General features: G+C 35.8%; 1 protein-coding gene across 1 annotated transcript in view; it reads right to left on the bottom strand.

The window, feature by feature from the left end:
• ARHGAP20 (Rho GTPase activating protein 20) overlaps positions 1-16,868 on the bottom strand; it is a 76,259-nt gene that overhangs the window by 37,871 nt on the left and 21,520 nt on the right. The window contains exons 3-4 of the mRNA XM_072405273.1: positions 7,191-7,361; positions 4,460-4,609 (exon numbers count right to left, since the gene is read on the bottom strand). Of these exons, the coding sequence (XP_072261374.1) occupies positions 4,460-4,609; positions 7,191-7,361 (321 nt within the window). The remainder of the gene's footprint in view (positions 1-4,459; positions 4,610-7,190; positions 7,362-16,868) is intronic.

Raw genomic sequence — 16,868 nt, 5'->3', positions numbered from 1 at the left:
AGAATTTCTATGGTAAGGCAACAAACTTTGTAAAAGATTCCTGGCGTGTGGGAAGGTGTGGGAAGCCTGCAAAGCTGCTGATGGTCTCAGCTGATGCCCTCTCTCTTCCTTCTGGAAAAAAACACTCTCCCTTTGCTAATAAATCAAATATACAGATACTCCAATATCTTGCTTGGGCTCATAAAATTATGTGACTGATGACCAGGACAGTCTGACATATGTGAAGAACTAAATCACAAGGCTGGCTGAAGAATGGAGTCAGGTAGTTGCCCCATGTTTTTGAAGGTCTTTTCTTTTTTACACATTTTTTCTATACTCATTACCCTAATTAGTTCCTAATGTAACACACCAACAGCAATATACCTCTGTTACTGCAGCTGCCAACCTGTTTGACATAAGTATATCTGTATATACGCTCTGTTAAGTTTATATTGCTGTCCCCATTTTTCCTTTTATTCTGTCCTGGAGATGCAGCGGGATGTAAAAGGAAATCCCCCCACAGTGAGCAGAAATCCCTGTTGCTGGACAATTATCATTGAAATAGATGCCACTAATGACAATGTTCCCTTCCTTCCTGGTCTAGTGACAACTGTAAAATGTACGATTGTCATCTATATTCAGTCCCTTACACATAGGTCACAGACTGCAATAAAATTATACTAGAGTATCTAACACAATACCACCCTATCCAAAACTGGGAATATTGTTTGGATGGGGATTAAAGAAAAGTCCTTAATGTAGTAGACTTAGTGGTATGTTGCCTTTATTTTTACTATGCTTATTTATTTTTTCTGTGCTGTAGAATCTTGTCTTAGTCACAATGATCTGAAAAAAAATCAGGAGGGAACAATCCCTTCCATAGAAGTCTCCATCTGTATTTAGTCCTCCACAAACCCAGCAGCTACATCTGCTCCAGGAGGTACATGGCTAAATGAAAGTTAAGAAATGAACTTCAGAAAAGGGACATCAGTGAGAAAACTAAAATGTGTTAAATTATCTCTTTCTTATTTTTTAACAGGAGAAGCTTTCATTACAAAAATCCATAATATAGTAAAATCACGACAAGATCATGTCTTATAAAATGTATGCCATATTCTATTTCTTTACATTTGTATTCATGTGTCCTCTATACAAATTAATATTGTTATAGTTATTATTAAAGTAAACAGCTACTAGAGATGCAAGATTGTTTACTACCCTCCAAATTCAAGTCTAGAGTTTAGTATGACTGGATCCCGATTCCTTATTACAGAACAAGTGGATAATCACACTCAGCCCTTTGGATGAACTCTTAGTCATAAAACCTTGATCTACATAGCATATGTGGCTATTTTACTACAGAGAATCTAAGTATAGAAGAAAAGGCAATCAAGGTGTGGAATAATAACAAGTATGATAGTCGTACAGTCATCATTACTCTTAATATTTGTCACATTACTGCAATTACTATATAAAGGATTACCTAACCTCTCCCTAACCCATCCCATATATATCCACCAAGTGGGTATTATCCATTCAGGTATACAATGCCTACATTTTATCTTTCCTTTCTTGATTTTATGTTGTACAGAAAGGCAGTAACTGGGAAATCTTTACACTTTGCTTGCTGTCACAGAGAAAGTAAGAGTGCCTGCCAATATGAGACATTGTTAATCAGAGTAAGTCCATCTGTACACATGTATATATTTCTACTGAAATAAAAGGAAAAGGTGGAATATAAAAAAATACACAAGAAAAGAAAATGACATCTGGGAGGTATGCTGCCCATACCAGTAAGGCTGGGATAGTTTTTTTTTTTTAAGTTTTCCCCAAAACATTCTATATATACCATACCTGTTGATCCTATCAGAAGACACTTTAGATAAGTTTGCAATGCTTAAATTTAGGACAAAGAGGCATCCAAAAGACTAGGAAGTGTTACCAGTGTGAATTGCCCTCTCCTATTGTGTGCTACTTCCCCCTCCTCTAAGCTCTTGGGGCAGGGTCCTCTACTACTCCTGTGTCACTGTTTGTGTAAGTCTATCATTTAATGTACATCGCTGTGTAATATGTTGGTGCTATATTAATACTGTTTAATAAAAATAATAGTCAGTAGAATGTCCATTTTATCCATTTTCTTCAAAAGAAGAATAATTGTATTACTGAGCAGGATTCACCAATATAGTCAAATCACTGTAAATTCATGATCTGAAGAATACATATACATTTTTATAACTTGATATTTTACTTTTTTATTTCAATACCATCCAATTTACTTGGACATGCAAGCTTGTATTTTACCCAAAACACCAGACCATTTTGTAAAGAGTACCTGTCAAGCCTTGGCTTCACCAAAACATATCAGGTTCATAGTTGTTTGCACCTCTCTTAATGTAGACACTTCATTAATTGGTAATATGGATGCATTCCTGACCTGTCACAATATACAGCAACAAAATCTGTTCTTTTTATTATTAAAGCTAAACCCCAAACCAGCCTTACATCTAACAACACATGGCACTTTTGTGGACCTCTGCCATCGATACCCAGTTTTCTCTTTCCAAACTACTTAAACTCACCTACTTAGCAATTTTTAAAATTTAAAGGCTAATCATACTGTAGTCACAAAAAAGCTTGGGAGATAACACAAGAACTGAGCACTAGACACACGGGAGTTCTCAAATTTTTGCACCTTTTAAACTGATTTACTATAATAAAATACTTTTAATGGCATATAAAATAGACTATAAGGGAGAAAAGAAGAATTTATTATTAGGGTTTCACATTTTGTTGGGAGTTACACTGTATTATTATCAGCTTAGATATGGATTTCACTTTAAGTTATTATCATATCCTGTCTGAGGAAATCATATTTGTGCATAATAACTCCAATGCAATGGCCAAAATCAATTTTTACAATGAAAATAAGAGGAATGTAACACATTTAGTGGGCATTTATGAATTTGCCCATTGTTTTTTGAAAGACAGCAATAATGCCCCGGCTCACTTCATGGTGAAGAAATAAAAATTATTATAATTAATAATAATGAATTTACTAAACAGAGCCAGGCTCTCTTTGAACAGCACGGCAGCCAGTGAGTCATTTAACAAGTGTTCATTTTCACTGCAGTTCATCCAACAAGCAGCTGCAGCCAAAATATTGTTTATCAGGAGAATATTAACACGCAAATGTCTCTAAAATTTACACAAATGAATTCTTTAAATATCTAATTGGTTACACTTCATTAAACAGTCGTAAATTTTTCTAAAGGTACAGAAATGATAATCCAGTAGTTTATTTCAGACAGTTACAACTGTATATCACATTCCTTCCAGTATGTAAAAAATGACATTTATATAAAGCAAATTGAAGGCTCTATTTCCATTGCAGTATTGTACTAGGTAAAGAAAGAGTCCTTTAAAGGAAAATTTTTGTTAAAAATGAATATAACACAGGCCATTTTGTAAATTAAAAATGTCAAGACTTATTTCTACTACAGTCATATAATCAGTCTCAGACTGATAGTCAAATCAGTTCTATAGTTCAAAGTTATATAGATCAAATAGTTCTATAGTTGTTTACATTCCTTTTAAAGTGGACCCTTCACTCTGAATGGATACATTCCTGACCTTTCAAAATATGCAGCGGTGTAATCTTTAGGAAAATATGTTCATTTTAATACTAAAGCTGTGTTTCAGCCTTACCTTTATTTTTGCATAGTTGTACAAATTCCTCTCCTGTACTGAAATTGCTTGCTTTGAGCTTTTAACTTTGTGCATTAGAAGCTGCAGAAAGTCAGACAGAGCCCTATTTACTGTCTGAAAGACATCTAGCCTTTTAAACTGACCTTATAATCCCTAGTCTACCCCTGACATGGAGGCTTAGTATTATATATGGGTGTTACATAGGGTCGTCTGCATACAACTAAAGCGTTCCTACAACACCCTCTTTCAACTTTGTTCAACCTATCATACAATGTAAGATTTGTTTGCCCACTATGAAAGTGAAAAACAATCTTTGGAGGAACCTTTTATGAATAACTGTTGGTTGGATTGTTGGGGTGGAAACAATAGACAACTGAAGTCTATAAGGTTCACCAAGATTTAGAACACCATGCCTCCATATCCATTCTGTCCATTTGTCTTTGTTATATGGGCTTAATTACTGAAACTAATGTTTGTCTTTCTATTGGTTTTCAGCGCTTGCCAAGGGATTTCAAGAGGATTTTCAGCCAGCTAAATGACATACTCCCTTCAGTCTGTTCCAGGTGTGTCCTTGTACCTGGTGCAGCTACCATATAAGATTCACATGCTATTTCATCTGTGATTCCTTAGATTTTAAGCTGGCTCATGCTACCCACCGTGACATGTAAGTCATTTTATAAGGACAGCTATTTCCACTGCTCACCCTAGTCTCTTCTTAGTTGTAGCCATTACATTCTGCTTTCTATGAATCAAATATCAACCTAACCACACATACCTGAATGTGGCAACACAATTGGTAATGGGCCAGCCAACGACGAATGACCTCTCTGGGTATGTGCTGCCTTCACAGACTTCCTCCATGCATGATGCTGTCCACATCTCACTAACTCGCACATGGTGCTTCAGTTTATAGTGTGATGGGGATCTAAAAACAAAAGAAAAACGTGTAAGTAGAAAATACAGCCAATAATAAATGAAGACTAAGAACAATTATTTGTCTAAATATGTGTACCAGTTAATAATTTTTATATTCTATATTCATTTCTATATTTTTTTGTGAAGCCAATCTGTTGATTGTATCAATGTCATGTAAGCTATACAGAAATGATCATTTGTAAGAAAATGAATCTTCACTTCTAATCTGTTTTAGTAGTTCTGCTTTACCACCCAGGGAATAGGGTGTGTACTGGTATGCACTTGTATTCTCTTTTAGAGCAGAATATAAACCCAGCAGGGTCTGACTGGCCTGCGGGAAAACCAGAGAAAATGAGAAAATAGAACATGACCAGATAGAAAGAGCAGAAATTCAGACTAGTTCCAAAGATTACCTAACAGGTCAGGGGAAGGGAGGATTATGTGCAACACAAGAACACGCAGTGACTTCCTTTAATTCCCAAGGTCGTGTTTACTATATCAGGTTTATAAATAGAGATCAAGTCTAAGAGTCGCATAATATCCTTGGCCATAAACATGCCACATGCTTCAGCCATAACTGTCAGCTATAACAACTCATATATGTACTACTGTTATCTTGTACCCATTGTGCTCTCTAGGCGTGTAGCTATATGTGTTTTAAAATTATCTGTTGAAAGGAAAACTATAATTAAATTTATTTTTATAAAATCTTGTGTTTATTACAGATTTATCTTGCACACAGATTTAAACCATGCTGGGCTTTCTAGTAAGTAAGAGAAAATTAATGTTTTAATCAGACTGCTTCAGACAAAAAGACTGGCTATTAGAGCTATTAGAAAGTCACACAGTTTCATATAGCAAAACGATTGCATGCAACTTGATATCCGTTGGCTGAAGGTGCTAAATTAGGTGGTGGGGGGGAACTGAGAGGTATGAAAGAGAAGCGCATCTTTACTATGGATCCAGCCAGATCCAGAAGTCTTATAAGGGTTACATTTATTGAACAAAATAGACCAGAAATAAGAGATTTGTCCCCTTAAGGGATTAATGTATTTTATTTTATTAAACCATTTCTGCAGTGTAGTAATATTTGCCAGAGGGCCAGATTCTATACTCAAGAAGCATTTACTACGTGGATTACGTGGATTTAATGATTTTTTAGCAATCTTATGATGGAATAGGAAGAATGAAGGAAATGAAGAAAGAAGGAACAGAAAAGTCTGTATAATATTGTTTACTTGATACTTATGTTATCAATTATTTCATTTGGGGTTTTAAAAAAGACAGAATAGTTAGAAACGATAAGTATAAATAAAAACTAAAAACAATATTCTTGTTAAGAGCAATGGTTACTTGATTCCTAATATACTTCTTTACATTCACTTCAATGCTTGTAGATGTTATGTAGACAACATCTGATACAAGTGATGATAGTGGTACATGGCTGAAAAAAGTTTGGCAAAGGCTGTTTGACAATAATAACCCTGAGTATTCGTTGATAGCATGATCATTTCCTTTCACTAATTTTGCTTTTATAATGCCAGCACTGGAAATATTTTACCCAAAGCTTAATTGTTCATTTTTCCTGATTGTTCCCATTAGAAAAGACAAACTACACAAAACACATCCACTTCCTGAAAAACAAGAGATCTGGATGCAGCTTTCTTACATAATAAGGGAAAGCTGGCTTGCCAGCATTGTATTACCAACCTCCATCCCCCCATATAATCACAGCGATGACCTAACAAACTACGACAACAATGATATTCAAGGACACAGTGTAATACGTACAGTACTTTAGGAACATGGTTCCTTTTAAGATAAAATAAAAGAGTATGTTGTTTAATACTCATGGTAATATTTAACAGTTATGGAGAACTATCTGATCTAGTTCTTTATTTGTCAATGGTTACTGTGAAACAATAGGAAACTGGGACTAATGCAAAAAAATGAGAAAAAAAGATAAAAGCGGAAGTTTGGCTTAAAGCAACAAATCAAACGCTGACTGTCATTTTTATAGTCAAGGCTGGAAGTTTGACGAAAATTCCTGTAGGCAACAGTATACATTTTTCTTTGTTAAAGTAATTAGGACCTTGACCTTGTTAATCAAACTTGTGTTTGTTCCATGCAGGAGGGAAGGGCAGCAAAAAAATGATTTGGTAAAAATGTATGCCAAATGTATAATTGCTACACTCCCTTTTTAGCCTTATTTAATTGGAAATTCTTATTCTTAAAGTGACACTGTTAATCTACAAATTGTAATCAAGATATTCATGTAAAGCAAACAGATAATATCAGTCCCGCTGCCCAAACTGTTGAATTAAAAGATCCTTACCATTCTGCACAACTGCCCTAAAAGAAGCTTGGTGGGGTAGGCAATGATACTGGTGAATATTACTTGTTTGTTGGTATAGTATTTTGTTTCAACAATTAAGATAGTATTTTATTTTGAACATCCAAAAAGGTATGTTATCCCTATTTAATGTACAGCGCTGCGTAATATGTTGGCGCTGTATAAATCCTGTTTAATAATAAAATAATAATAATATTATGTTGATGTCTAGGGTTAAAATGTGACACTTTATACTTACTTGGACTTTGCAATAATGAGGATGTCAGTGAAGAGGAAAAGGTGGCGGTCCTGGGTCTGTAAGCCAGTCTTCAGCTGAACGTGGCTGTGTGTTATGAAGCTTCGACTGGGACAGATGAATGCCTGGACAAGAGGGCATGATTCAGGACTGACAGGTGAGAAACAGCTATCCCTATACAAATAAAAGAAAATACATTCAGTGAACATAGCATTCACATATACTGAAGTCAGCAGACATAACAAGAAACATAAAAGAGATCTGTTTGTGTTATGATAACGTGTTTCAGATGGCGTCCTCTTGGAATTGGTAGATGTAGAGTTCTCAGTGTCCCTCACACTTTCTCTGTTACCTTCTGCTCATATAGCCACCGGGAAATGCAAAAACTTCAACATGTCCAAATTAGTAAAATAAGCCAGAGTCTCGAAGCTGATACACATCTACCTGTTGCTTTATAAATTTTGGACTTTGTTTGGTTTTGTTTTTTTAAGCAACAGAATGGCTTTGATGGTGCTACTTGTTAAATAAACCCTACATAAATATAAAGGGATGGGGTTCAGGGTCAGGGCTAATGAGGTTTGATCAGAATCATACGTGCTTAAAGTTTGGGGGATAACCTCCGATGCTAAAATTATATAAACTGAATGTTCAAGGTCCCATAATGCCCTGCCTGACCTTTGTGAATTACATCAATAGACATAGTAATTGTTATTGATTACATTATGTAAATGATGATGTAACTACTTCTATGGTCATTTATAAACTTTGTTTTAAAGTTGTAATTATTTGTTTGTGTTTAGGGATTAGATTAGATTTAGATGTTTTGTTTAGAGATGTTTAATTTGGTTTATTAACTTTTTGTGGGATTGAGTAAGTGGGTACTAATGTCACCTTTCATCCTATTTTGGAGACACTGGGAGTGTGGAAGAAGTCTATACATTTGAATAAGGACCCTTTGCAGGTAGGAAGGAGAAGGTTTTGCCTGGATAAGGGTCTACTTGGATTTTTTAATAGATAAGGATCTAGTTCAAATATCTAGAGGAACCCAAGCCATTTTTTTTTACAAATATATAAATGATCACAAACAGCTTTAAGGCATTCTCCAAGCTTGTTATTTAACTGATTGGTGTCAATTCAGCTTTAACAATTTTATTTGTTTCCTTTGAATTGGTGCATATGTCACAGCAGTGGCAGTGCCCATCTTTCCATGGTTTTTATTTTTACGGTATTTTGCCTATTTGCCCTAAAAATGGCCAAAAAACATAATTCAGTCCCCATAAATTTCAGTTAGGTTTGTAGTTCAGTTCAGCTGTTGAACATCAAGACAGATTTAACAAACCTCACTGATCACTATAAATAATCATATTACCATAACTGTGATAAACTGGAACACTGCAGAAAACAGATAGAATCAGTAATCATATACCTTGGTACCTACCAGTGTATGTAACTTATTTGTTTCAATATTTATTATTATTATTATTATTATTATTAATAATAAACCAGATTTATACAGGGCTAACATACTATACAGTGGTGTAAAATAAATAGGGGTTGCAAATACAGCCAGTGACACAGGGGGAGGAGAGGACTCTGCCCCAAAGAGCTTACAGTCTAGGAGGTGGGGGAAGTAACACACAATAGCTTAATAACCAATAACCACAATGAGGGGTTAAGGATAAATGCTTAAAATAAATATATGAGTTGCCTTTCTGTAGAAAAATACATAGTGTGTACATTAACGTGTCGATAGAATAAAAAGTGGAGGGCAAGCAGCAGATATCAGGAGGTCAAAATTTCTTTGAAAGGACAAAACCTTCCCTAAACAATCAACTAAATGTAAGTCCTTCTTCAGAACGCTCCGCCAGATCTAACTTAGGTGTGATGTTCTAGACACTGAACACTATGATACAGTCTGACAAGGTGTGAACCACTAACAAGTGTCCAGCTGCAGGGAGATATTATTTTCTGGTTTTAGCCAACATCCATTTTACAAGCTTTCAGGAATGTAAGCCAATATAGACAAGTCAAATTAAGTGAAATCATGTTATCATTATGACTGGCTGTCTAACTATCCACATAAACAACTACGCAGACAATAAACCCACAGAAATCATAAAAATAAGTGTATGATGACATGCACATTAATGAGCAAAGATGGACTGTTAGTGAAGGGCTTGTAAGTGGAAAGTCAAAATTTTGCAGTGCTCTGGATAAAGAGCAGAAACAGACAGATGTGTATATAATACAGTTCACCCTTAAAACCCTAGGCAATCAACATTACATTTTTATTCCTTAATACATTTTCATTCTGCTCTTTTATTCTTCTCCTTATACATAACTTTGCTGCCTTTTCTAATGTTGCTGGTTACTGAGTGTATATACACAGAACCCCAGAGTGCAAGGAACAAATGGTTGCTAAAGGAACTTTATCAATACTAAAAAATATGGAAGCTGCCATTGCAAATATACAACCCGCATTGAAGTTTTGTGACATGGGTCCACAACACCCTACAGTCACAATGAACAGGCTGAATAGTACTGGGCACCATTAGGAAGACCAATGCTGTTCCTTGGAGAAGGGAATCTTTAAGGTACACTACCCAAGAGATAGTATTGCAGACAGAGTTGCTTTTTTAATGACCAAACCTGCAAAAAGTATATTTATTTTAAAATACAACCTAGAATTGGGCTATAGTATAAGTTATTACTTTCTGAGTCGCTGACTTAAAGCACGTGTGCAGGTAAGAAAAATCAGAAATCTTTACCTGCATATCTGTTCCAGGGTAGTAATTCTAACAATGATAGTAATAGCATGTTTAGAGGGAGAGGGCAGTGATATAAGCCTCCTTGTGTCTTTTACATTAACCATTTACTTCAAGCTAGGTTTACAACGTGCTGCTTACAACAGCCTCCTGAATGAAGTGTTGTATGTGGGAAAGTATTTACCAAGAAGACTACAGCTCCCTTCTGACAACTACAACCATTTATTTAGGAAATTCTAGCCCCTTCAAAAAACATGCTGACCTGTGCAAGAACTCTACAGCTGCCAAAATTTCTCCCGAATGCATGAAACTTCACACTGTTTAATCTGCAGTGAAAAAATCTGAAGATTTAATTGCGTCAGTCATCTCTGATCAACCTTTCTGTCATTCCCTTTGTACATAAATAAAATAAATGTATAAAAAGGTTTTGCAGGTAATTAGCAAAAGCTAATAAAACAAGTTGCATAGAGTTCCATATATATATATATATATATATATATATATATATATAACTGCCTGACCCCAAGAAGTCCCCAATCTGGGGTTGCTTCATTTGAATGATCAGTTCAGCAATGTGGCATGCCCAAAAAATTAGGTCATTAGGTCCTCAAATACAGTTTTCTCTCCAGCAACGAGAACAGCCAGGAGCACAATAGTGACATTGCCATATCTCACGCTAAATATAAGAGCAGTTTTTCTCACCTAGGTTCCGTGAAACTCTAGAGTTCTGATTTATGAGCAATTTGGACCTCTCAAGTCCCCAATGGTCAAGTTGACCCCAATGATCATTTTGTCTATCTGCAGGGGTGCATTCTTCCCACTGGCCATCACACTAATGTGCTGTGAGCTGTGTATATATTAATTATACCCAGAGTTCCCAAACAACTGAAAGTTATTTTAAAGGGTTTATTACCTGTCCACCCCTGACTTGTATCAGGGGTGTCTCATGCTGCCTGTCAGTCATCTCATCATGGATGTCTGACAGATTTTTGAAACTCAACCTGAATAAAACAGAACTCATCGTCCCCCCCCCCCCCCAAATTCCAAATCTCTCCCTGACATATTACAACACTGTTTTTTATTCCTACCCTCAGGCACGTTGTCTTGGTGTCACCTTTGATTCTGCCCTCTCATTATCCCCCCATATTTAGAACATCCCCTGGTCCTGCCACTTTCACCTATGCAACCTCTCCAAAATCCGCCCCTACCTGTCCCCTGAGACCACCAAACTCCTTGTACACGCTCTTATCTTCTCTCGTCTGGACTACTGTAACCTCCTCCTCTCTGGTATTCCACTAACCCAACTCTCTCCTCTACAATCTACTATGAATTCTGCAGCCAGACTTATCCATCCTTCCCTCCGCTCCTCTTCTGCTGCATCTCTTAGCAGATCTCTACATTGGCTTCCATTTCACCTGGGAATCAAATTCAAGCTCCTGTACTTTGTCTTCAAATCTCTCCACAGCTCTTGTCACACTTACATTTCTGACCTGGTAAAAAAAATACTCCCCCAACCGCTCTCCTTGCTCCTCCAATGACCTACTGACTTCCTCACTCATAACCTCATCACTTGTACGGCTCCAAGACTTTTCTAGAGCTGCCCGAACTCTCTGGAATTGTCTTTCCCGTCCTATTGCTCCTATTTTTTGCTCATTTAAAAGAGAACTCAAAACCATTTTTTCCAATTTTTGAAACTGTCACTACTTCACAGCACTACATACCTCACCTCTTATTGTGTGTTACTTCCCCCACCTCCTAGATTGTAAGCTCTTCTGTGCAGGGTCCTCTCAGCCTCTTGTGTCACTGTCTGTTTCTGTCATTTGCAACCCCTATTTAATGTATAGTGCTGTATATTATATTGACGCTATATAAATCCTGTTTATTATTAAAAATAATAATAGTAAATATAAAAATTATTATTATTATTATTATAAGCTTTAGTTTCAATATTTTAAATAATCTTCACTGAAACACAGTAGGGAGCAATGCTAAACAACTCCAAGTCAGATATTTAGGTAAACAGAAGCACAGATAATAACTGTGGTGAAGATTCATGTCTTGAGAGAGCTGAAACCTAAACTGAAATACCCTTTGATAGGTGTGTCCTCATGATGTTAACCTCACCTACAGGAGAAGCACCTATTTTTAATGCCTAGACAAACAGAAACCTTATACTGTACCTGTTCACATTCACTATAAATGACATAAGTTCATTAAAACTAGAACACAATGGATCTGATTTATTAAAACCCTCCAAGACTGGAGAAGATTGACTATCATGGGAGAATCTGTGTGATCCAGCAAACCTGTGATGGATCTAATCCTGGATTGAAAATATCTGCCAATTAATACCCAATAATTTTTAAGAAACCCTTTCCAGGTTTGCTGAATTTCCTAGGTTCTAATAGGATAGTCCCATGATAGTTTTCCAATCGCCTATCCTCTTGGAAAGCTTTAATAAATCAGACCCATGCTGTTACTTAAAGTAGACAGCTGCCTTTGGAGGGGAAAAATACATATAATAAATATAATATAAATAATAAATATATAGAAAAAAAGGACCTGATGTGACAGCTTCCTCTCTTAATATGCCATAGTCATAGAGATCAGGGTATGAAACAAGCAAGATCCAATAGTTTTCTTCTTATGAGAGCTGGTAGGCCCTGGCGCAGAATGGCTCCCACTGACTCTCAGGGACCACAAATTATTATGCAACTTAGCATATCACCAGCTGTAGTAACTGAGACCAAATTTTTAATTAGCTTTAGTAAATGATAAAACAGTCCTGCCATTAGAGACTATAGAAAACATACTGCTTAGACAAGCGTTGTTCTCAAACATTAGCCCTGCGTTGTGTATAATCCGCAAATTTGCTACAATTACCATTGCTATGAATAATTTACCATTACAGTAATTCTCAGATCATTACTGTGAGTTCAGCATAATAACAACAGCTTGACAGCCTTGTCTAGCAGGATAAGCTGGGGAAGAAAATGTCTGGCACACAGTGTACCCACCCTGCGCCCACACCAGAACTTTTGCGTCTAAGGAAAAACAAGGAAGCAGATGGCATGTGAGAATCATTTGGCCCATGTCATTTCATCAGAACTTGTAAATGGATTGCTGCTGCTTTGTGACTCATATAGAACTTCTCCAAACCGTCCTCGCTGAGATGGCCCCAGATAAATACTGCACGGAGCAGATACAGACCTCATCACAGGAGAAGGGAACAAACTGTGAACGAGTGCGAAGGGATTTACGGATACGGCACGCCCAATTATAAATGGAGCCTGGTATACATGGTACACACACGTGCTTGGCTTGTAAAGCCCAGTTTATTGTTACGTTTAAATCAGATGAATACATTTTATTGTGGTGGGGGGCATCCTGTACATTTACCTCTCATCCCAGCAGATGTGGGGGCAAAGCCAGCAGTGATACCACCAACAACACCAATTTAAGGAATACCCAGCACTTCAACAGCAACTTCATCCCTTGCTACACAACAGCAATCAACCAATATGATAACAAACAGGACCTCTTTCTAAATGCATACCCTGAATTCAATTAGTTACTTCATCATAAAATTTATTTTATTAGGGAAAAATGGTATTTTCAAAAACAATTCAAAAGGAAGTCAGTGTGCATAACATATCAGCAGTGTCAATTAACATTTTCTATTATTCATTTAGACTTTATACCATTACAAATATTTACAGATGATAACTACAGTTTGAATTAAATCTTCTGACATGCATTGTTGAAGCAATGTCAGCTTTGTTAGAGTAAGATAATATTATGCCAGGATAGAAAGATGAATAATAAAATAAAAGGTACAAATCTATGTAAGTATATATATAAAAAAATGCATTTTTTAAATATATACATATATAAATTCAATTACAGTCAAAGCTCATATATCATGCGATCTAAACAGGGGCAGAGATGTCCACCCTGGAGAAAAAGAATGAACACTGCAATGTATTGGAGGCTACAGACTTTCAAAAAGGATTTTTATGTTGTCTTTTTTTGTAAGTGGTAAATCAAATCCTAGGAGATTTGGTCACAAGTACATTTTCAATTGATTTTAGACCACATTGGGGCAAGAACTTCATAATCCACTAAATTTTGTAATAGTGGAAATGTATAAGACTCACAGATAATATTGACTGTAGAATGCTACCAATATAAAATGTCAGAAGGACTGAGGCACCATGTTACCTAGTGGTTCATATCATTATAACTGATTACATGTATTCCACAAGTTAGATTTTATAAGGTGCCATTTACACTACACTGAAATCCACCATAACTGCATGTATTGTGTGCACACAATGGTACCCAACAGCTCCTATACAGATGAATAGGAGCAGTTGGGAGAGTGGTTGAGCATGCGGTAAACTGCTGCGGTTTGCCACACATGTGGAATTAGCCGTAACTACATTCCAAGCACATTAATACAGAAGGTGTACAAAGTCTTACAGTATATTTTCTTTAAGTACAGCTAACATCAGAATATAATCAGTATTCTAATTTTTAATTGGGATATTTTTTTATTTTAAAATTAAACAACCACCATGGCATATAATGAGTCATATGTTTGTCTATGTTGTAAAAGTAAGGAGTAAATTCAGTAGCAATGCATTATTGAAATTTTGTTACACTGCTTGGAATGAGAACACATAGTGAGCCCTTGTTATTTGGCAGATGTATTCTTATTTCTGCCTGACAAATAATAAACACTCAATGAGACAAACATACAGTAGAACTCATTATGTAACAAACACAAAGCCACATCTTCAGGGTTAAATAGTTCACATTATTAGCAAATTCAAAATGACAGAAAATGCCAAGAGATGGAGCTGTTAGAGAGGAATAATGCAGAAATGGAAGCCCAGATACATGTATACATGTCTTAAGTCTCAATATTATCAGTATATATATCGCATGATATTTACTTCTGGTATAGAACTGAATTGTTCTAATATCTACATTAATGTATATCATCTCCACCCAGCTCAAATACTTCTGCATAAAACTTTTTTTTTTAAATAATTGATATATTCTTGGGTTTAAACTATAAACTGTTTAAAAAAAAAGTATGGGAATTGGCCAGACAATTCTCAAGTTTTGCCCTTCAGGTATTAACACTTATATTTGGCAAATCCATCACTACAGGAGTAAGTGAAAATACCTTATCTACAATTCTTGCATTCAAGGGGTGTCAATCAGCCAAACCATCTGTTTAATAACAATAATTTTAACAGTCTTCAAACTGCGAATAATTTATGGGGCTTTTTTTTATAGTATTTATACAAATATACATTACAGTATAATTTTTGCTCTTTACCATGAATGTCAGAGCAAAAAGAAATATTAATAAAATACATATTATTTATATATTTGCCACACAAGTACATTTTCCAATGCTTGATCCTTTAAAATATCCATTAAATACCTGTTAAACTGCCAGAAATCCGGTAAGTTTCTAATGTACTGTTTGAGTAGACAACATAATACACTCTTAGGACTAAATTCAATGTTCTCAGTGTTGCCCATTTCCTCTAAAGCAACCTTTCACTCATGTCTACAGCATAAAGAAGGGGAACTCTGTAGTCCAGAAAGCATAGGGGAATATATATATATATATATATATATATATATATATATATAATATTGTGTATATTTCCTATGTGCTATGAAGGAGGATACAAATGTCTACACTCATCAACTCTTTAGTGCATTATTCCTCCATGATTCTATGCTAGCTCAAATGTGCTTGGGGGCAAAATTGCATTTGTAAAATCTTCCTTATGTCTGCAAACATTGTAGCATTTAAATAGACTGTGGTCAGTAAGTTGGTGCTTTCTATATACATAACATTATTACAATTTCTAGATTTAGGAAGTGAAAGTTTAGGCAGAAAGGTACGGGAACTACTGTGTTTAGCATAAAGTTCATCATTGTTCACTGTGAACCTTGTTCCAAAAGATTCTGCCTATACCAGAGTTAAGGGTTGTCTAGTTCATCAGTAGGTCTTGCCACTTCCACCTGCACAAAATCTTCAAAGTTTACTCCACTATATCTCCAGAGATGCTATGCAACTTGAGTAAGAGAAGAAATGAATTTCCTGAATATAGCATTAGCTAATTTTTTTAAGAAAAAAGGAATAATGATAAAGAATACAGACATCTTTAATCAGGCTGGCAATATGACAACTTTATTCCCACTAAGATAGACACTGTCATTAAATCATTAGAGGCATTAGGTGATAGTAACATCCTGCTGGTTGACACTTTTACCATCATTTATATTATACATTGGACCACTGTACATCACACGTATCACAGTTTTGTACTAGAGGCAAACAGCAAAGGACTCTCCCTCCCTCCGAAGTTTTGACCCATATTTAAAAAATGTAGCCCAAGCAGGGCAATTTCCATCTTCACTTTCTTCCCATAAACAAAACCTAAATTGGTTTATTATAATCATTTGCCACAAGATACAGCCATTTGCAGAATTTTTCATTGACATTAAAACCAATGTAAAGTCATACAAACAGATATGAAATATCATAGAAATAACCATTTTTCAGTTCTTTTTATTTTCCTGGTACAATAGCTGTGCAAAGTGTTTAACTGTGACTGTGCAGTCCAAAAGGCACCACGGTTAGACCCAAGTAGTAACAGACCTGTTCAGAACACACATGCTTCTCTGCAATACAATCTGTGCAAGGACACTGGTAATAAGGGTTATGTCTGGTATTCAGCTCTACCAGCACAGAGCACCAGAGAGTGAGGGCCGAAAAGTGGCATATATATTTGGTAAAAATCAGTAAAAAATCTAAAAAATCATAACATATAGGTGTGCAGAACTATAAAGAAAGGTGACACTTTAAATGAGCTGCATGGTAGGC

Source organism: Pyxicephalus adspersus, chromosome 1 (assembly GCF_032062135.1).
Source record: "Pyxicephalus adspersus chromosome 1, UCB_Pads_2.0, whole genome shotgun sequence".
Lineage (NCBI taxonomy): Eukaryota > Metazoa > Chordata > Amphibia > Anura > Pyxicephalidae > Pyxicephalus > Pyxicephalus adspersus.
This window is presented reverse-complemented; position numbering and strand designations above follow the sequence as displayed.